This window comes from Tiliqua scincoides, chromosome 3, assembly GCF_035046505.1.
Source record: "Tiliqua scincoides isolate rTilSci1 chromosome 3, rTilSci1.hap2, whole genome shotgun sequence".
In the NCBI taxonomy this organism is placed as follows: Eukaryota; Metazoa; Chordata; class Lepidosauria; order Squamata; family Scincidae; genus Tiliqua; species Tiliqua scincoides.
Genome location: NC_089823.1, coordinates 10,069,211 through 10,091,097, shown reverse-complemented (window position 1 = coordinate 10,091,097; position 21,887 = coordinate 10,069,211). Strand labels below are relative to the sequence as shown.

Below are 21,887 nucleotides of genomic sequence, written 5' to 3'. Positions count from 1 at the left end.
ACAGGGGTGCCCAAACCCCAGCCCGGGGGCCACTTGTGGCCCTTGGAGGCTCCCAATCAGGCCCGCAGGGAGCCCCCAGTCTCCAATGAGCCTCTGGCCCTCCGGAGACTTGCTGGAGCCCATGCTGGCTTGATGCAACTGCTTTCAGCACGAGGACGACTGTTCAACCTTTCACCTGAGCTGTGGGATGAGGGTTCCCTCTGCTACTTGCTGTTTCACATCTGTGATGCAGCAATGGCAGCAAAGGAAAAGCTAGTCTTGCTTTGTACAAGGCTTTTTATAGGCCTTGAGCTACTGCAAGACTTTCATTCATTCATATAACTTCCATCTCTAATAAATTCATTTATGTAAATTTATTCAAATTTTAAATGTAAATTAATTCTTTTTCCCCCCCGGCCCCCGACGCAGTGTCAGAGAGATGATGTGGCCCTCCTGCCGAAATGTTTGGACACCCCTGCATTAAAAGATTAAAATCCATGTGGTTAAGAGTCCAACATTTCATTCTGTAACTTTTCAGAACTTCATCAGGTTAATGAGCCTGGAATAGGACACAGGCCCTTCTCTGTGGAAAGACTTAACTTTCAGCGTAATAGTCAGATTACAGTGTGCGCAGCTCATTCATAATGGTGAAAAATGTCAGCTCTTCTCCTGTAAGAACAAGCATATCCCTTTGCCATAAATAGATCAAGCCCAACACAGAAATTTCATGCTGTCATTCTGTATGTCTGCTTGTTCACATGTATGTGTAGTGTTGAGCGCAAATGAATACAGAACAACCCTCTTTTCAAAGGTCACAATTACGTGGGGAGCTGGATGTAACCAAGCAAAACTCATACATGTTGAAGGAGGCGCTTGAAATCTAGTTAGTACTTCTGCACTTACATGTATGTGTGTTTGCGTAGCCGTTGCAGATAGCTAGTGGACAGATTTATAATAATGAGTATACATGTCTTTCCTGCTTTGCCCCTGCCCCCCCAACTGCTTTTCTAAGAGCAGTTTGGAAAAAGGCCTTTCTTTGTTAAAGGGATGGGCTGTTATCCTTATGAGCAACCTGGTAGTCTTTTTTCACAATGGTGCTGGGTGGAGAGAGAGAAACAGCAAGCTTATTTGCTTCCCCTGGGGCAAGGATGTCCTTTCACTTTGTTCTTTCTAATGGAATGTTTAAGTGCAGCCTTCAGCATTACAGCAGGTCTGTCTCCACTAAAGCATATGGTTATCAACCTACTGAAACAAGGTTGAGACTATGGCTATAATAGCAGTAAGGGGACAAGCTACTCTGTGAACATTCCTAATCATAATAATTTCTACTACACAACCTGGAAATCCTTACAAGGTAGCATGCAAGCATACTGGCCAATTCTTTAAACTCCATTTTTGGAAACAGTGCCAGTGACACAGCGACAGTTTTTCACATTTAGGGGAAAAATATCAACCTATCCAAATGCAAGTGTCATAGCTGTTCTGTGGTCATCTTGATCTGGTGTAAATGATGTGATGTGTATATGATCTGGTGTAATGTGTGGGTGTGGCTGAGAATATATTTGAGAAATGCCGGGAAATCCATTCATAGATCTTCCATATCATGAGGTAGTTTGGCCCTTAACACTACACGAGCTCTCATATCTTCAGTTGCTTTTTTTTTGAATACCCACTGGCATAAAAATACCATGAGCTATTAAAAAGCTGTTCACTTTGTGCATATGAAGTGCTCTAAAGTCTTTTCTGCCCAACGTTGCATGTACGCAACAGGGATCAAATGTATACACCTGTGGGCTGGGCAGAAATAGGTTTATCTAAATCAGTGATTGTCAACCTTTCCCATCTCACGGCACACTGACAAGGCACTAAAATAGTCAAGGCACATCACCAGGTTTTTGACAATTGACAAGGCACACCATGCTGCCAGTGGGGGCTCACATCTCCCATTGGCCCTATTAATAAATGATTTTCTCCCAAATTCCTGTGGCACACCTGTGGACCACTCACGGCACACCAGTGTGCCATGGCACAGTGGTTGAAAATGGCTGATCTAAATTAAGAGAGTAACAACAACTATTAACAATCAATTCCTTAGAATTCAAAGCCCAAGAATATTCTGTGTTGTGGGCAGGGAGCAGAAGGTCAGTTCAGAAAATTGTGATAGATCCTACAATCCAGTATTCAAGATGTGTGTGTGTGTTGGCAACCTTCAGTCTCGAAAGACTCTGGTATTGCGCTCTGAATGGTGGTTCTGGAACAGCGTCTAGTGTGGCTGAAAAGGCCGATTCGGGAGTGACAATCCCTTCCACACTGGGAGCAAATGTAGTCTGTCCCTGGTCTGTCTCCCTGGCTATGGGCCTTCCTTCTTTGCCTCAGTCTGTTGGGCAAGTGTCTCTTCAAACTGGGAAAGGCCATGCTGCACAGCCTGCCTCCAAGCGGGCCGCTCAGAGGCCAGGGTTTCCCACCTGTTGAGGTCCACTCCTAAGGCCTTCAGATCCCTCTTGCAGATGTCCTTGTATCGCAGCTGTGGTCTACTCGTAGGGCGCTTTCCTTGCACAAGTTCTCCACAGAGGAGATCCTTTGGGATCCGGCCATCATCCATTCTCATGACATGACAGAGCCAACGCAGGCATCTCTGTTTCAGCAGTGCATACATGCTAGGGATTCCAGCACATTCCAGGACTGTGTTGTTTGGAACTTTGTCCTGCCAGGTGATGCTGAGATGATTTGTTGCAATTGTTTTGCTAGACATTATCTTCCAGACATTTAGAAGTTCTCTTTTCTAATTGAAAAAGCCATGTATATTGAGGACACTCCTAGATGCACTTACATGAAAATAATGCCCATTGAACTCAGTGGGGTTTACGTCTAAGTAGACATGCATAGGATTGCACTGTATATTAACCAAAAACAAATATCAATAGTGGTGTGTTTGGGTTAAATTACACATTCCAAACATTGTTAAATACTGTACATTCCATTGCCCATTTTGTGTTTATCCCTTCCCGTCCTAGCTCACACACACCACAGTCTTTATTTTTAACATATTTTAGGTGCCTTTTACTTCATATTAAAATTCTTAGTCAACACCCGCCCAGCCCCAGCAGATGCTATGTAGAGCAAGTGAATGGTCCCTCCCAGCAAAGAAGCTGTCCACCTCAGGGCTTGATTAACCCATTTAGGGCTCCAGTCCTACACACACATACGTGAGTAAGTTCCATTAGCGGGATTTACTTCTGAATAGACAGGCATAGCACTGCACTGTAGGGATCCAGCCTCCTAGAGAGGCAGTGCCAGAATATTCAGGTTTTCCAGAGCCAACTGTTTCCCATTTGACTCCTCTCCACTGGGGCTTCTAGTTTCCAAGCAGACTGAGACGAAAGCTTTAGCCCTGGAATGCATGTCTGGCGTCTCTTTCAACATCCCCATTGCCATGGAGATGCAAACTCAGCAGGCATGTCCGACCAGGATAGTCAAAGAGCACAGCCTGGTGAGGACACATTTCCAAGCTCTTCTATTGCCATTTTACAAACCCGTCTACAAATCTTTGTTTTGTCTCACAGGGAGTCCTTTTTCATCCTGCCCCTTCCAAAGAACACCACCCTCCTCTGTTGAAGAACCAGAAAGGCCCAGAAGTAGTACAGCAGAGAGGTGAGACACCCTCCTTTGATACGAGAGGGTGTGTGTGTTCTCTAAATAAACTCAACTTCCTTGCTTTTAGGAAGGGCTACTAGATTTGTATCCATTCATGTTTGTCTTAAAACCTTTACCTGAACCTGATTTGCATGCGGTGCTTGAAGGGGAGGGGGGGAGTAGGGGGCCTGGGGCTTTCTTTCTGTAGCTACTGTTTTTAGTAGACTGGGTTTGTGGTGTCAGAGATGGTGCATTTCATTAAGGAAAAAAGACCATTTCCCCACATAATTCAAGCAGTGTTTGCAAGCTGCAAGATGCAGGGGAGGGGACCAGGACTCAGGTTGTGCTTGTTGTCTTGTGTGTTCCCTGGGGCATTTGGTGGGCCGCTGTGAGATACAGGAAGCTGGACTAGATGGGCCTATGGCCTGATTCAGTGGGGCTGTTCTTATGTTCTTATGGATCAGCTAATATTTGTCATTCATTTTATTATTGAACAAATAGGGTGGTACTCTGAGCTGTGGGACTAAGGCGGCAACATGCCCCAATTATAAATGGTGTCAGTTGGTGGCTTGTATTGTTGCTCCTAGAATGCTTGAACATGTCTCAGGTTTGTCAAAGGGGGCTATATGGTGTAATTCCTCACCCTGTCATAAGGTAGAAGAAATGGAGCTGCATCATTCAGTCCCTGCATCGTTCCATCTCTCTCTTCCTAAACTCAGCTCAAAACTTTTCGCTTTCATGCAGTGTCTCTCTTATGGCATAATCCTGTTGAGATGCCCTCATTGCGATGCAGCAGTCCCAAAACGGCCCCTGCTGTATCCAGCTCGGGTATAGAGGCTGCTAGAGTCTCCCTGAGAGAAGGGGACATTCAATCCCCTTTCCCTGTGGTAAGCCCCAGCAGCTGCTGTGGGGCCACTTGGGCTTATGCTAGCAAAATCGCTGGGGCAAGTCCAAGCAACTCTGGGTCAGGAAATCAGGCCAAGGAAGGAGGATAGGACTGCCATTCCCACCCCCTTCCTGGGCCTGATCCACCCCCACCCCGTTATCCCCCTCTGTTCCACCCTTTCCCTGCCCCTCTGCCAACCCATGGAAAGCCAACCTGCTCTGATGGGCACAGGCCTTTCTGCTGGCATTACGAACCTCCATGCTGCTGCAGCGTGGCTTATGGCACATTTATGACAGTGCATGTGCTTGTTCCTCCGGTACTGGGCTGGTTTGAATTGGGCCACCTGTCACTTAATCCTAATCCAAACTGAAATGGCACCTAAACGCATTAACCAATTTATGCCCAGCCCATAGGAATACACATTTGATCCCTGTTGCATATGTGCAACACTGGGCAGAAATGGCTTTAACTGCATTTGCTCATATTCATCCCATGTTATTTGTCTATAGGAAAGAGGAAGCAAATGGCCATGATGCTCAAATGAAAAATTCAATGCCAATAGTGGATCATGTCCCATTGGTCGATGGCTAGATCCTTATAAGCTGCTGATGATTCAATGGTGCCAGGAAATTTTTGTTGTTGTTGTTAATAGTTCCATCAGTATATATGTAACTTGTGTATTAAGGCATATGGATTTCAGTAAGCTTAGGCTACCAAACTCTAAATAGGATCACACTGTTTCCAGAGAGTCGTGGTTGTCACATGGACGACCATAAGGTGGTAAGATGGGAGAATGGACTGACCCATTTCAGACTCCAGGTGGGCAAAACCATTTTTTAATGCTCCCCTGCATAATTCCCTGAAAAAAGAAAATAAGTAGAGCAAGCACAGGGCTGGGAGAGGATTGTTCTGTGCTAGTCTTCTTTTTGCAAAAAAGGAGCATTTAAGAGTGGTACCCCCTCTCTGGAGTCTGCAGTGGTCCTGTAGAAGGGTTATGCTGTGACTTCATTCGGCTGCATGTTTACACCAGGTGTGAGAGAGGAACTTGGGAAAGAAAGAGTGAAGAAACAACTTTAGTTTAAGAAGCTATCATTTTTTTCTTAATAAATGTAACCAAATAATGAAATGTGAAATTCTGCTGTAGTTTTCTTCAAAAAACATTTGGGAAGGCACTCATGTAAAATATTAGTATTTCTCTATCCTGAAAATACAGCTGAGGAATGAAATGCCACCAAGAACTTACCTATACTAAGAACTGGCTGGTTAAGCACTTATTTGTTGTTGTTAAATACCTGCTTTTCAAATTTTTGTTCCCAGTCAGATTAATATGTTGAATTAATTCAGTGCGAAATTCAAATCTGTATAAATCATACCTACTCTGCCAAAGGAATCATACCTAGCCACAAGTCCCTTGCAACTGGGCTAGTTCTAGAAAGTGTGGAGTTTTTGGCCTGTGAGATCACAGGATTCTTGGAACACTGGCACCAACCGTCATTCGGTCAGACAACTGCTAGGCTGTTCAGAACTTCTGAATGTGACCCAAGGGAAGGTGGCAGAGACTTTTCAGTGACAAGAGAGAGCAAGTCTTTTTTGATATGCCTCAAGACAAGACAAATCCAGGTATGGCTTTCCCCCACAAAATGTCAAGCAAGGCAGATGAAGAAACAGAATGGGATATGGGAGAACCCTTTAAGACCTTGGATCAGCTCCAGGGCCTGTCCAGTGGGGAAAAGGGTGAAAAAGCAATGCTGCACGCACGCCTTCGTGAGCAATCTCAGCTCATTTGTGTCCTGAAGAAACGGTCTGATGATCACCTCTTGCGCTGCAAGGCTTTAGAACAGCTCAACACGGAGCTGGAGGAGCTGAGGATGGCGGATGCCCTGAGGCTGGAGAGCCAGACACGGCGCGTACAGCAGCTGGAAGAGCGCTTCATGGACTTGGCCTCCAACCATGAGGATATGATCCACTTCAAAGATGAGCACAAACGGCAGAATATGCAGCTGAGAGAGGAAAACAGGCGTTTGCGCCAGGAGAATCAAAGCCTTTTCAGCCAGGCTTTGAAAGACAAAGAGGTTGAGCTGATCGAGCTCACCTCGCGGTTTAAGAAACTCTCCAAGGAAATGGAGACATTAAAGGAAAGTTATGAAAAAGATGGCCATCGTGCCCAAGAGCGAGAGAAGGAGCTTCTGGAAGCCCAGGGTCAGCAAGCCGCTGTCCACGCTGAGGAAGTCAGCTCTCTGAGAAGCCAACTGGAAGTTCTAGATGAAAAATACCATCATGTCACTGACCAACTGGAGCAAACAGAAAAACGATTAAGAGAGGTAGATGGCAGCCAACAACTTAAGCTGGACAAGCTGACCAAAGAGAAGGAGGAGCTGCTGAATCTGGCAATGGAGAGGGGCAAGTTGCTGCAGGAAAAGCAATGTGAGATCCTGCAACTGGAGAAGAAAGCAGAAGACATGGAGAAAGCCAAGCTGGCAGCAGAACAGCGCTTTGAGACGGAGGCTGCAATGGTGGACAGTGGCCTCCGGGTTCGAGACCTACAGCGTCGGTTGGATGCAGCTGAACAAGCACACATTGAACTCCGAATGCATTTTGAGGCTTACAAGAAGCACAGCATTGATTTACTTACTAAAGAGAAAGAGTTAAATACCAAACTCCGACATTTCATGGCATAATCCAGATATATATAATGTTTTTCATCTGCTAAGCTTTGCTACTAGCAGGAATTCTAATGGCACACAGCAATTTTTAAATTAAAGTAGTCTTTTACTAGATTGCTTTGCTGATGTATACTGATTCTAAGATCTTTAGTTCAGAACTAGGAAAAAGAATACCATTCTTGTGTTGTCATGATTACTGATTTCATATCAAAGAAAAAAAGTTAAAATAGTAATAAAACAATTAAATGTAAGACGTGTGTGCATGTAATATAGTTCTTGCTTCCTAGCTTTTGTCATGTATAATATGCACTCATTCTGAAGCTCTTAATAGCATGTTGCTTTTATTGCATAGGCCATTACAATGAAAAACTAGGGGAAACTAGGGGAAAGCTAAGAAACTAGGGGAAATTCTTCACATTAATTCACAGCTTACAGTAGATTAAATAATCACCTGTTCAGTTAACAGTTTCCTTATGGAAAGCTTTTACCTGATGTTTAATTTTGTTGTTGCTACTGCAAAATGGGACACACTGCATGATAAGGACATTTCCATCTGACAGCAAACTAAAATAACATCTGTAGTCACTTGACTAACCTGTATACAAAGACAGCAGGTGTTCCAGTGGTTTCTCTCTAGGTCAGGGGTGTCAAGCTCATTTCATACAGAGGGCCGCATAGCATTCATGATGCCTGCTGAGGGCTGGAAATGATGTCATTAGGCAAGAAGTGATGTCATTAAATAGGTCATAACCAAAAACAAACACTTTTTTCTCACTTAGGAACTCATTAGCTGCAAATGACAAAAAAGAAAGTATACAAATCTTGATTATATTTCAAGATATGGGAGAGCCCAATTTTCACATGGGCTGCCCTTTCAGCAGTAACACCTCAGCACTACACAGCAACTGAAAGCCTGAGGGCCGTATAAAAAGCTTCCGTGGCCCGCATCCGGCCCCTGGGCCTTATGTTTTGACACCCCTGCTCTAGGTCTATCATATAGCAGGCAGTATCCTGCAATCCAGATTCAGTATTGGGTGTTAGACCACAGGAGTTGTATCATTCACAACTCAATCCAAACTTGCACTTCAGCTGGTGCAGCCATCTCCACAGGGAGTCTGACCCTCCCTGGGCCTCACACCAATCCCTGGGCACAACCAGAAGAATCTTCCAGTTGCGTCCAGGAGGTACAGATTGGCCTCCTGGTCAGGTCCCTCCTGGCCGGCCTCAGTTTGGCCAAATTTGTGGATCAGCAGGAAAGGAGAGAAAACCTCTACTTACTAAGCCAGTGGTTACCAGTCTTTACCATGCTGAGAACCACCTTGTCCAACACCATGCTCCTGGTGGTGACTGGGAAGGCCCCAGAGGCCTGGGTTGTTCTGGGCCAGCAACCCACTCTCAGGTCCCTGAATGGCCCGCAGAAATCTCTGAAGCTACTTTTGGTTTTTGGAAGCAACTCACAAGTTGCCTTTCAAAAACTTCTGGAGTCTTCTGCATGCCATTCTGAGGCCAGCAGAGTAGATTGCAGGGCTGGTATGACCTGGCATCCAGATGCCTCCTGAATTGCTCCAATTTGGAGCCAAACAGAGGCAAGGGTGGGAGGTGGGTGAGGCTCAGGCTGTGACCCACCTGGCATGGGCTCACAACCCACAACTGGGTTGTGACCCACATTGTGGGAAATCCTGTACTAACGCCATCATGCTTAAGTTGTAAATGATTACTGTAACAACTTTCCTTCAAAAATGAAGACTTGTGGCATCTTCAGATCTTTAACTCTGGAACATGAGCATTTATTGAGCCATAGTCCACTTTGTCAGATGCTGAAATGGACACTACTGTATTTAATATTTGATCTCAGTGGTGCCCAGCAGTACTGCAGAAAGGTCAAATGGGTTCTTCTTTAAGAGGATGAATGGTCGCAAATCTGACACAAAAATACAGAATTGCCAGTAAAACTGGATATTTTTAACTTCCTGATTGTTCCATTGGACTTGAAAATGGTTCTCAGAAAAAGAAAGGGGGGGGGGAAGCTGGCCTAGATGGGCTTTTAGCCTGATCCAGCAGGGCTCTTCTTATGTTCTTATTGGGTTCCCAGGATCTTTCTCCTCATCTGTCATAGACTAATTCAGAATACATAAGAACATCCCTGCTGGACTGGTCTGAAGGGCCGTCTAGTCCAGCTTCCTGTATCCTCACAGTGGCCCACCAGATGTCTCAGGGAGGGCACAAGACAACAAGAGACCTGCATCCTGGTGCCCTCCCCTGCATCTGGCATAGTCTACTTCTAAAACTAAGTGGTTGCACATACACATCATGGCTTGTAACCCATGATGGACTTTTCCTCCAGAAATTTGTCCAATCCCCTTTTAAAGGCATCCAGGTCAGATGCCATCACAACATCCTGTGGCAGGGAGTTCCACAGACTAAGTATATGTTGGGTAAAGAAGTATTTTCTTTGGTCTGTCCTAACTCTCTCTAACACTCCGTAATGCCCCCTGGTTCTGGTGTTGTATGAGGGGGAAAGAAAAACTGCTATCCAAGCTCCTGTGCTTAGCCTCCCCCACTAATGAGTCTCAGGATGGAGGGAGGAAGGCAGCTGTCTATGTCCAAAGAACATCAGAAGAGCCCTGCTCCATCAGGCCAAAGGCTCATCATTTGAAACTGTGACGGGCTTTCCCCGCAGAAATCTGCTTTTAAAGGCATCCAGGCTAGATGTCATCACCACATCCTGTGGCAGGGAGTTCCACAGTCCAGCTTCCTGTATCTTGGTGGCCCACCAGGGAGCTCAGAAGAGATCTATATCCTGTTGCCACTCACGTAGGTACTTCTCACATTTTCACACTGCCCTTCCTCTGAGGAGCTCAGGGCAGTGTGTATGGTCCCTTCCCTCACTGTGTCCTCACAACAACCCCGTGAAGTAGGTGAGGCGCTCCCTTGTGCCTTGCCTTCTGAGGCAGCCTCCTTCTAAAGCCAGGAGGTTGCAAGTGCCCACCATGGCCTGTAGCCTGTGATGGACTTTTCCTCCATAAACCTGTCCGACCCCCTTTAAAAGGTGCCCAGGCCAGGTGCCATCACCATGTCCTGTGGCAGGAAGTTCCACAGGTTAATCTCTCTCCTGATCCCTCACAGACAGCTCAGAATCCATCACCTTCTATGAGAAATTTCAAAATCTGAGCCTTATAAGGCCCTCAAGACCTCCCTCCTCCACCCTCGTGTACAGTGTTGTGTTTGGAGACACATCCTGTGGCAGGGAGTTCCACAGGTTAATCTCTCTCCTTATCCTGATACCATTTTGGTCTCCTCAGGCACCATATGAGGAAACGGAGTGCTGCGCAGTACGCATGCGCAAGAGGCGCAGCCAGCCCTGGCCGCCACTGTTCTTGGAGCCAGCCAGGGGCGGGGCGAGAGGCTCATGCGCTGTGCGCGGGAAAGTAGTGCCGCGCAGTGCGCATGCGCAAGAGACACTGGTAGCTGAGTCCGCCCTTGCTCTTGGAGTTAGCCAGGAGCGGGAGGCTCGCTCAAGCGCCGTGTGAGGGGAAACTGGTGCGCAAAAGGCCTAGGCAGCACAGGCCAGCCAGGGGCGGGCCAAGAATCTCACTCAAGCACCGTGTGATGGAAAATGAGTTGTGCGCGGCGCGCATGCGCAAGAGGTAGAGCAGCCAGGGGCGGGGCAAGAGCCTTCAGGCACTGAGGAAAACTGAGAGCTGCGCAGCTCGCATGCGCATGGGGTACATGCAGCCAGGGGTGGGGCAAGAGTCTCCCTTAGGCACTTTGTGAGGGAGACGGAGAAGTGCGGCGCGCATGCGCAAGACTCCCAAGCACGCGGGGAGGGAGTTTGCCGCCATTTTGGCCCCCTCAGGCGCCCTCTGAGGGAACCAACGCCGCGCAGTGCGCATGCGCAAGAAGCCCGGCCTGCCATTACGCGGCGCTTCGCCTCAGCGTCGTGCTGGGCCCCAAGGACGGGCGTGAGAGAAGCCGGGGTCGGACTGGTGCGTGCGAGGGCCCCTCCAGGCGAGGCCGCGGCCGCCATGCGCCACAGCCTGGTGCAGCTGCTGGCGGCGCCTTCGGGCCGGGGCGAGGCCTCTGCGGCCTGCTCGCTTCCCGCCGAGGCGGTGGCCGATGAGGCGACGGGCGACGCGGAGGACGCGCTTCTGCTCCCGGCGGGGCTGGAGCTGGACGAGTGGCTGGAGGCGGCGGTGGCGGAGGCCCGGGAGGCGGAGCCGGCGCGCCCGGGCAGCCAGCGCCTAAAGGCGGCGGCGGCGGCGCGGCTGAACCGCCAGCGGAAGAAGCAGTACGTGCAGGGCCTGGAGAGCCGCCTGCAGGGCCTGTGCGCCGAGAACCGACAACTGCGCGACCGCAACCGGGGCCTGAGCCGCCGCCTGCGCCGCCTGGAGCGCGAGGCCGGCTACCTGCGGGCCGTGCTGGCCAACCAGAGCGCCCTGGGGCGCCTCCTCAGCCGCCTGGCCGGGGACGGACTCAGGGTCGGCAGCAGCCTCTTCCAGGACCCCGCGGCGGCGGCGGCGGAGGAGCCCGGGCCGCCTTGCGAGGGCGAGAGCAGCAGCAGCAGCAGCAGCAGCGACCACGACTACGCGCGCCCCGTCCCCGAGGAGGAGGACGACGGAAGGGGGGCCGCCTCGTCCAGCACCCCCGCGGGCATCTGCCTCCACGTGGACCGCGACCAGCTGTCGGTGGAGTTCTGCTCCCTCTGCGCCAGGCGGGCCGCCAGCTCCGCCCCCCTCTCTGCCTTCTCCTTCGCTGCCAAAATGTAGGGTCAAGTATTCCTCTGCACTCCCACAGAACTCGGGCTGCAGTCCTCTCCGGAGAGTAAACCCCGCTGAAGACAAGAGGGCTTGCTTCTGGGGAGCCCAGCGTAGGCCTGCGGTCTGGCTCTCTGGCCCCTGCCTGCACAGGCCCCCAGGGGGGTGCTTGGTGGAGGAGGCAGGCAGGGGGAAGAGAGAACAGAAATTGGGGGCCATAGAGGGAAAAAGTGGCACGTTAGTGGCTGCTTTCTTAGAGGGCAAAACACAGACTTTTAATAACATGCATGTGAACAAGACGATCGTCCTGGGGTGCCGGTATGTGGGCGCTTGGTATAGAATGCGCCAGCTGGTATAGAGTACACCAACAGACCTTTTATTTAAAAAGGCACGGCATTCAAACATCTCTCATGTGGACGGTGCATTTGGAGACTGCTGGGGTTTCTAAAGAAAAAGGCTGGCCAGAGGGGCACATAATGTTGGTTTCCTGGGGTGCCAGTATGTGGGTGTTTGGTCTAGCATGCACCTACTGTTATAGGATGCACCAACAGACCTGTTTTGTTCTTTTAAGGCACCAGCGTTCAGACATCGTGCATTTGGAGACTGCTGGGGTTTCTAAAGAAAAAAGCTGGCCAGAGGGGCATATAATGTTGGTTTCCTGGGGTGTCAATATGTGGGCTTTTGATATAGAATGCACCAACTGCTATAGAATACACCAACAGACCTTTTTTTAAAAGGCACAGCGATCAGACATCTTTTGTGCAGATGGGGCATTTGGAAACTACTGGTGTTTTAAAGGAAAAATGCTGACCCAAAGAGGCACATAGTGTTGGTTGCCAGTTAAAGTTAATACTGTTTAGGAGATAATACCTAGCATGCTTTTCTGGGATGCTGAGAATGTATAAACTTCGACATCTTCACCGGACAGACTTAAGAGCAAAATAGTAATTTCACTTAGCAGGCAGTGAAAAAAAACATGCATGTGAAATTGTGACACAGCTGTTATACATTACTATTAAACTTCTCTGACAGTTTCTCTTTTAGGTGCTTGCCCTGCCAGGCTCCGTTGTGTAGGGGTTAAAAGAACAATCGTTTTCCACCTCGCAACCTGGTAAGGATCCATATATTCCCATAATGATCAGCTTTGCGTTGATGCTTATTCCAGGGTTTCTTGTCATTTGTACTAGTCCTTAGAAGTGTACCGAAGCCCTGCAGACTACTTTAGACTCCATACCTCAGTTGATTTTGACTCAGCCAATTACAAGCCATGGTTGGTTCATAAATTAGCATAGCCTTTTCCTTTTGTTATTTCTGATGTGCATTTAGCAGTAAATATTGAAAAGCTTGGTATCCTACACTGCTTTCTGTGTAATGAGAGATGTTTTAAGAACGTTTGCTGCTAAATGTCCAGTTTGGTAATGTGGAGACTGGGAACAAAATTGGCTTGTTAATTGAGATGAGCTGGGATGTACCTTTTAAAAGTTTCAAATGAGCACCATAAATTTATTTTAAAACATGGATTTCTCCAGTGGTATAAAGCACTGGCATTTTTGATTTGGTGCTTAAAACACTGATTTTTGAAATTTTTGAATCCTCCTCTTTCTTAACCTTTCCAAGTTAGCCTTTCTGAGGGAGGGGGCATAGCCAGATTAGCTTCTGCTACATTGGTACTTTTTCCATGTTTGTCTTGGAGTGTAAATGAGAACTGAAATTCTTACAAGCAAGAGTTTCCAAGTATACTATATCCCAGTGAAATTTTTCTTTCACAGATACGTGACTATCTAAAATACTGGCCACTCTTTTTTCACTGTAGAAATGTTACATCAGAAAGTTACTGTTTTCATAATATAATAAGAAAAAGAACCCGAATCTGTAGGTGAACAAGCGTTCATCCTGACAGTGCTCCTACAATTGTCCTTATCAGGTGTTGAGGAAAAGTATCTGTTGACAAAAAATTCTTGGTTTTGGGCCTGCACCATAACTTCCATGAAAACATTTTTTTGTTGTATTAAAATGTCAGTAAATGTCTGTAAATTTGGGAAGGGTTGTAAAAATACATGTAAAGTGAGGTTTCACAAAGAGTGTTAAATTTAGAAAAAAGGTCTTGCTAAAGGTGGCATCTGCATATATTTAGTTTTAATTAACATTGGTGTTGAATAAGAGGCAAAACTTCTCTGGTGGTATGTTTAACCAGCTCTCAAAATTAATTGTAATTAATCTGCAACAACAAGGTATGACTCTGTGTGAAACCTCACTGTTTAATAAAGTATATGTGTATTTAGCATCCTTGTTTTTCTTTATGCTGAAGTGGATACAGCTGTCTTGGGGCAGAAGAGACGGGACCAGCTGCTGGCCACACTTCCTGCTTTGTTTTAAAAGGTAGTATGAGAAAAAATGGGGAAAGGTAACAGGGCATTTGCTCATTTTTCACTTAAAAAAATAAAATGTAAATATATTGAGTAACTTATCGCACTATCCAAAAAGTTAATATAGTACTAGTGTGAAAAGTGACAATGCAAAAAAAGCACTTTTTCAGTAGTCAGTTTCCTGTCTTCATTTTTCTCCTTTGGTTGTGAATTTCTGGAATATTTCAGTATCATGAAGGAATCAAACCTCTTGGCACTAACCAAGTTTTCTTTGAAGTAAGGAATCCTGGGTTGAATCTTAAGACATTCTCATGCCATGGCACTAAGTGCAGGCTCTTCTAGTGGAAGTTTCCCCTGCATGGCTTTGGGAAATTTCCCCTTTTTGACACATTCAGGAGTGGTGGTGAGAGACTTGGAGAGCTACCCTCCAGGAAGGGGGCAGGGAAGGCCATTGTTCAGGGACTGCTTAAGATACGGCCTACTGATTTCAGTGTGGCTTGCTTTCATGATGTGTGCTTAGGGTTGCCACTAAAAAGAGATTTTTATCTGCTATTCTCTTCACTGAGATGGTTTTGCTCTTTTCATCTGCCATAGAAGCTCCCATCTCTGAGCTGTCATTGCCCATACAGGGCAAGTTCCTGTTCTGAAGGAGGTTGCAACCCTATAGGCAACGTTTGCCAGTTCATACCTTGGTATAAGTGCAAACCCAGTTTGCGATGGTATGTATCCATGCCATATCCATACAAATAAATATGAACAGATACAAAGGAGTTCTTAATTCTAGCTTTATTTGATATTGTGTGTGATAGTCTTTTAACAGGAACTGAAGAAAATGAAGAGTTTGGTGTATGTGTCTAGGTAACTCTTCTGCGACCTCCTAGAACTTATTTTCTTAGCCAGGGACCCCTGCCTCCTTTGTTGCTTGTAGCTCTTTTTGAGTGTCAGGCTATAATTTCCTAGACACACTTCATTGTATATGTTTTTTGAAATGGATGCATTTTTACAGTCACGTTTCACAACAGATACTTTGTTAAAGTGACATTATTTTGAAAGTGGAAATCTTTCTCCCTTTCATTTTGTATGATTAAAACTGTTGCTGTATAAAGCTTTTCTGGGACCTAATTCTGTCTTCTACCTTGCATGTGTGTTATTGCCCCTTGAAGAATAAGCTATTGCATACAAATACGCATGGAGCTATTGCTAATTCTGCAACATGGCAAGTAACACATCTGATTAGTGAAAGGCCCAGAAATATGACTGCAGGGATTTTTAGTGCCTACTGAAGTATTTTAAACCAAATAGGATTGCAAAAGTTTTTTCTTGCTAAGATGGAATATTGTTAAATACTTCTTGAAATGGAAATCTTGAATAATCTAATAGTACTTGAAAAATGTGTGAATGTTTGGTTGTAACTTGTTCTGTCATGCTAATGAGAACGCACTGTCCTAATAAAATATGATGTGTTTATCTTCCAATTACAGGCTGAAAGGATTTTCTTTCTTCTCAATAGTCACTAGTTTTATTTAAAGGAATGAGATTTTAAAAATTGTTATTGAACGTGTGGCTTATTTGGAAAATGCTCAGATTAATGTGGCATCAAAAGGCTCATTTTCACTTGAATTATAAATGCTTATCAATTGCTGTGGTTGGAAGAATTAACGCTATGTTTCAGAGAGTTCTTTATATGACAAAAGATTTTCATGTTGTGTTAATTCAGGGTTACTACCCACTACCTTGGGTGCCCTTTGGGGAGAAAGGTGGAATATAAATTTAATAAATAAAATAAATAATAAACAAAATAAATAAATTCACAAAATACATTAGGAGTGTCAACCATAAGGTATGCAGGTCAAATATGAACTGTGGAAGCACTATCTGACCCATGTGATAATTGGCTTTCCCAGCATCAACCTTTAGTAGTGCTGATTCTACCAATGCTCTAGGAGGCGAGATGGAAGAAGACCTCAGAAGGCAAGGATTACTGGAGGGGAAGGGGCAGACAAAGATGGGTGAGAGGGAGACATTGCTGAGCTGCTGGGAGAGCCCAGTTATCATGTAAACAGTCCTTTCAGCAGCACCGCTTCTGGCAAGGCATTACTTTGCAGACCACCTTTCGGTTGCTGAGTTGTGAAGTGATGCCTCAGCAGAAGTGGCATGATAATTGGGCTCTCCAAGCATGATAATTGGGCTGTGCTGTGTCTTGAAAACAAGATCCAGATTTTCATAGTTTCTCTTCAATTAACTTGCAGCTGAGTTCTTATGTTGGAACAAAGTGTTTATTTCTGGCCATCTGCTTGTTACTTCCTAGTTAATTATGTCACTTCCAGCCCTCAGCAGATGCCATGAATGCTGTTGGCCCACTAGATGAAATGGGTTTGACACCTCTGGTCTAGATGATGAATTAGCATGTGTTACAGACATATTCTTTTGATCAGCTCATTAAGAGATCTCTGTTGCCACTTAGTTCTGCATATGAGTTGATAGTAACAGGATAAGTTCACGTGAGAGATTTTTTTCTGTTTGATCAGGAGCTCTACTTTACAACTTGTCTCATCTTCTGTTTACTTCAATATGTACAGAAACTAAGGAGTTGCGATGAAATTTCACTAACAAATTAGGGAAAAACCAACAACTGTAGGTTGTTTCTTGCTTTAGTCTACATGTAATGTCACATCCTGTTTAGGCATAAGTATATTCTGTTGCCTTCATAGTGGAAAGTGTCCATTGAAAAATTCATTGTATGCATTGCTTTGCTTGCTGTGGTAAACCTGCAGTTACAAGTACAGAGTGGGTTTACCAGTCTGCAGTATAAATTTCAAATCTTTTTTGTAACATACAGGGCTCCAAAATGTCTTGTGGAGCCTTTTCTTACTGAATGAAAATGTGGGTACAGATGTGACAAAGATTTCATTCTATATTGTCCTTAAAGTGGGTCTTGGACATGTAGACTAAAGTTGACATGCGTTATCTGTCACAACCTTAATCTAAAACAGTATTTATTATGTTGCCTATGGTAATCTGGCTACATCACTGAGAACTGTGAATTGCAGAACTGTGCCTGTAGAAATGGTATGTATACCTAAGGTAGTGAATTTGTCAGAAAATGTCTGACTTTAGTAGAAATCGGGGTTGTAGAGTCAAAAGCAATTTTGGGTGGGGTTGGAGGCAAAATTGGAAGTTTTATATACTGACTCCACAGCCCTGGTAGGAATGCTGAAGAACATGTTTCCTTTGAGGAAAGGTTACAGCATTTTGGGGTTTTTAGCCTGGAAAAAGGAAAAAAAAAACGAGGAGATGATGACATGATTGAGACCCATAAAATTATGCCTGGTAGTGGGGAAGTTTTTTTTTCACAAGATGTTAGAACCAGGAGTCATCCAGTGAACCTGATTGGTGAAAGGTTTGATGGACAAAAGGAGGTGGTGCTTTCCTCAGCACTTAAGTCTGTGGAATGTGTTGCCACAAGATGTTGGAATGGCCACTAGCATGGATGGCTTTAAATGGGATTGGATAAATTCATGGCAGACAGGTCTGTCAATGGCTGCTAGTCACAGTGACCACAGTACCTCTAATTTCAGCAGCAGTATGTCCCTGAATTACAACATGCAGTGGAGCAATATCAGGAAAAAAGTACAAGTGTGCCCCATATCTGTGGGGAATCTATCTCTGCCCCATGCCCATTAATGTTGTTTAGATGCTTACTGTAGCGAATTGTTTCTTTTCCAGGATGTTAGAAGCATACAAGCTTTTAGTACAGCCTGCAGGCAACCTGAATGCTAGAAGAAACTAGATCAGTGGTTTCCACAATTTTTAGCACCATGACCCACTTTTAAAAATGACACTATTGGGACACACCGAGGTTTACCAAACTTTTAAAAAAGAAGTTCCAGAAAGAAATTTTTATTTCAGAAAAAAGATCCTCAAAACTTTCTATTTTTCTAATAAAATATTTTATTTATTACAGATACAGGTGAGGAAAATGGGTTAGACTTTGGGCAGTTACTACACAGGTTACACATAAGGATATGGTCCTAGATTACAACATGCATTATTCAAAAAGAAAAGCAATCAAACGATTGAAAAAAACAAAGTAATCTTCAATACAAAAGCTATCATATTTGCCATTATAAAAATTTAAATTTATCTAAACACTCAATATTGTTTAACTAAAATTATCCAATCATAACAAGGCTTCCAATATTTTCTTACTCTACCTAAATCTCTTCCATTTTTTCTGTTAAAACTTCCATTTCTGCTATTTCATAAATTTTGTCTATTAAATTTTCTCTAGTTGGCCTGTATATAGATTTCCAATTTTGTGTAAACAGTATTCTTGCCGCTGTAACAATATGTACAATACGGTATTTTCTATATTGGTCTTTAATTTCTGATGTCACATTTAGGAGAAATATTTCTGGTTTGAATGGTCATACACAATTTAATATCTCTTGCAAGAATTTATGTATCATTTTCCAGTATTTCTTTGCTTTTTCACATGTCCACCACAGATGATAAAAGGTTCCTTCAACCTCTTTACATTTCCAACACTTATTTGATGACCCAGAATACATTTTTGCTAATTTCTCTGGAATTAAATACCATCTATAAAACATTTTATATAAATCCTCTTTAGAAGACACTGCTTTAGTTATCTTAATATTTATATTCCAAATTTGTTTCCAGTCGTCCATGGATATATTATATCCAAAATTTTTTGCCCAGCACACCATTGCGTCTTTAACTATTTCGTCCTCCATTCTTATCTCCAGGAGAAAATTGTATATTTTTTCTTTATATATTTCCCCTCATCAATCAAAAATATTTTATAAAAATTTATATCTTCATAAAAACCTATTTTTGGTCTTGTAATCTTGTTCTTATTTGCATTTCATTCCACCAGTCCAATTTTATTCCTTTCTCTTCTAAGTCAACTTGCTTAAGATCTATCCTTTAATATTCAACAGATCATTACATGATTTATTTTGGTCTTTTTAAATCCAGTTTGGATTATTTGCTATTTCAAGTGGTAATTTAGAGTATCTGGGTAATTTAGAGTATATCTTGTATTTTATCTGTTCCCATATCCAAATTAAAGATCTTTTTAAAATGTGTTATCTAAAATATCCATGCTGTTTGACTTTATCATAAAACAGGAATGCGTGCCAGCCTATTTGTAAATCATGTGCTTCTAAAATTAAAATTTTGGAATCTGGTATGAGTCCCCAATCTTTTATCCAGTTTAGGGCTGCCGCTTGATAATATAATTCTTAGTCCGGTAATCCAAATCGTGCTCTTTTTTAATCCTCTTGAAGTAATTTCCGTCTTATTCTTGGTTTTTTATCTTGCCAGACAAATTTTGTAGTAATTTTATTCATTTGTTCAAAAAAAAAAGTTCTATTTAAAAAAATTAGAATAGTCTGGCATAAAAACATTAATTTTGGTAATATTTTCATTTTCAATAGAGCTATTCCCATTAGGGATAATTGCAGTTTATTATATTTCTCCAAATCTTTTATTTCTTTAATTTAATGTAGTTGTCTTCCATTAATGTACAAAACTTTCTATATTTAAACATATATGCAAACTACAGGAGCTCAGCAAATTGCAGTGCAGTTAGCAGCTACAGTACCTGATATTTCAATAGCTTCAGGGCTTGAGGCAGTTATTTGATCTTTCCATCACCCTTTGGTGACCCACCAAAAATCAGGTTGCAACCCACCAGAGGGTCTGACCCACAGTTTGGTAACCACTAGACTAGATTGAACATGAACAGGAAGTAGGAAATTAAGTTTTAATCTTAATTAGCCACTTCAAGCATTATGGTTGCCCGCAGTTTGCCTGCACATGGTATAATCTTGCATGCTTATAGCGTCCTGTAAAAGAAACACTTTGCTGTGACAGGCATCTAAACAATGTTAATGGGCTTGCAGGTGCCTGAATCTGTAGATAACTGGCAGCCCAATCCTGAGCTTCCCAGGGCTGCAGAGGCACTAGAATGGCTGCCAGAGCATCCCAATGGGTTGAGAAGCACTGCCAGGGCTACTTGGAGTAAGGAAGCTTATGTTCCGGGACTCCCTTGGGAGGTGGGGTTAGCCCCCAGGGGCTTCGTGAGGCATCTTGGGGAGAGAGGTGGCTATAGCAGTTCAGCTTAGCTCAGCTGCATGTGCTGCCTCCCTACTTGTTGCTTTTCTGCAGCTGTGAACAAGGTGGGTGAGGCAGTGTGAGGTGGGGAGGGCATGTGAAACATGGTGGGGGGAGGTGGTGGAGCCTCCCTGGCATCTGGCAGGTCACCATCCTGGCCATTCCAGCCTCCTGCGCTGTGTGCGCTTGGGCTTCCCTCCCCTTCTGGAGAAGGCTTGGCCAGCGATTGCACTGAGCACTATGCAGAGTAGGTCTGCTTCTCTCTCGGTCCGGAGAAGGCTTGGCTGGTGAGCAGGCGCCTCCGTACTGGGAGGGAAGCCTGACCCCAGAGAAAGCTGGCCGGGCGGCACTTTGTGTGTTACCAAGCCCTCTCCAGTGTCCTCTGGCACTAGAGAAGGCTCAGCTGGAAATGAATGCTGCGCCCTCGCTGAATCTTGTTGCCTGCCAGCCTTCTCTAGGTTCTAGCTTCACTCATGCTCCAGGGAGGACCTGCCAGCAAGCATGTTCAGCATGGGGCTTCTTGCTGCCAGATTGAGAGAAGGCTGGCTGGGCTTCGGAGGTGCTGCATCTGATCAGGTGCTGCACTTCAGACTTCCCTCCCAGTCAGAAGGGAGGCATGTGCAGTTTGTGGTGTCATCCTGGCCGGTGCCAAACTGGGAAGGAAGCCTGATGCTAGAGAGCTCCACCAGTTAAGGCAGGCCGCGCAGCACTTCCCTCCACTTGGGAAGGAGGGAGCCAGCCTGCTCTTAGTGGGGGGGGGGTGGTGGTGTCCAAATCTGCATTCCTCTGTTTTGCCTGGGGGAATAGGGGTGGCATCTGCATGTTGGGTGTGTGTGTGTGAGCATGGGGGTGAGTGGTAATCTTGCTCTATGTGGCTGCAATCCTGTCCACACTTTCCTGGGAGTAAGCCCTATTGACTCAAATGGGGCTTACTTCTGAGTAGATCTGTCTAGGATTGGGCTCTGTGTCAGCTTAACCAAGGATCTTCACCTTTCTCCTTCCCCTTCAAAAAAGAAAGAAAAACTGCTCTTGATCAGTCAAGCTTTGCCCTCCAAAATACTAAAAAATGAAAATGTCCATTCCTTTTCAGCCATCCCCCTTTTTCCTCCTGCCTCCTTTTTTGGGGGTGGGGGGGGTGGGGGAGAAACTCCCAAGTTGGCTGCTATTATAAGACAAAGGGCACAATCCTAGCTAGGTGTACTCAGAAGTCCTATTGTGTTCAATGGAACTTACTGCCAGGAAAGTGAGGTTAGGATTGCAGCCAACAGTCTTTGGGTTTCAGTGTCACATCAGTTTGCAGGTGTGCAAAACCCTCCAGATGTGCTGCTAAACAAACTCAGAGTGCTGGTAGCTCTGCTGCAGGTTTGACTTCTCTTGTTTTTTTGTTTCTAGTGTATAATTATAACACCTTCATCTTCATTTTGAGTAACTGAGGTGAGGTGATGTAACGGGGAGCCATGGCCAA

The 21,887-nt window shown here is 44.9% G+C and overlaps 2 protein-coding genes across 3 annotated transcripts; both read left to right on the top strand.

Annotated features, from left to right (window-relative positions):
- The first annotated feature begins 6,093 nt into the window (after positions 1-6,093).
- On the top strand, positions 6,094-7,176 carry CCDC89 (coiled-coil domain containing 89). The gene has a single exon (XM_066622003.1). It carries the CDS (start codon positions 6,094-6,096, stop codon positions 7,174-7,176), a length of 1,083 nt encoding a protein of 360 aa, XP_066478100.1.
- A 3,893-nt stretch (positions 7,177-11,069) lies between these two features.
- On the top strand, positions 11,070-15,794 carry CREBZF (CREB/ATF bZIP transcription factor). 2 transcript variants are annotated; one of them, XR_010794102.1, is made up of 4 exons: positions 11,070-11,923; positions 12,948-13,026; positions 14,224-14,294; positions 15,763-15,794. XR_010794102.1 is itself a non-coding variant. In XM_066620621.1 (3 exons), exons 1-2 carry the CDS (start codon positions 11,187-11,189, stop codon positions 12,994-12,996), a joined length of 786 nt encoding a protein of 261 aa, XP_066476718.1. In that variant the 5' UTR covers positions 11,070-11,186; the 3' UTR covers positions 12,997-13,026; positions 14,224-15,738. The 2 variants fall into 2 exon arrangements, 1 of the variants encoding a protein (XP_066476718.1); XM_066620621.1 differs by lacking the exon at positions 15,763-15,794 and having other exon boundaries at positions 14,224-15,738.
- Positions 15,795-21,887: the final 6,093 nt, after the last annotated feature.

Bases quoted from the DNA above. Each gene is read 5' to 3' on its own strand.
- CCDC89 (XM_066622003.1), top strand. From the start codon at position 6,094: ATGCCTCAAGACAAGACAAATCCAGGTATGGCTTTCCCCCACAAAATG.
- CREBZF (XM_066620621.1), top strand. From the start codon at position 11,187: ATGCGCCACAGCCTGGTGCAGCTGCTGGCGGCGCCTTCGGGCCGGGGC. The intron at 11,924-12,947 runs GTAGGGTCAAGT...CTTCTCTGACAG, and splicing joins TTCTCCTTCGCTGCCAAAAT to TTTCTCTTTTAGGTGCTTGC.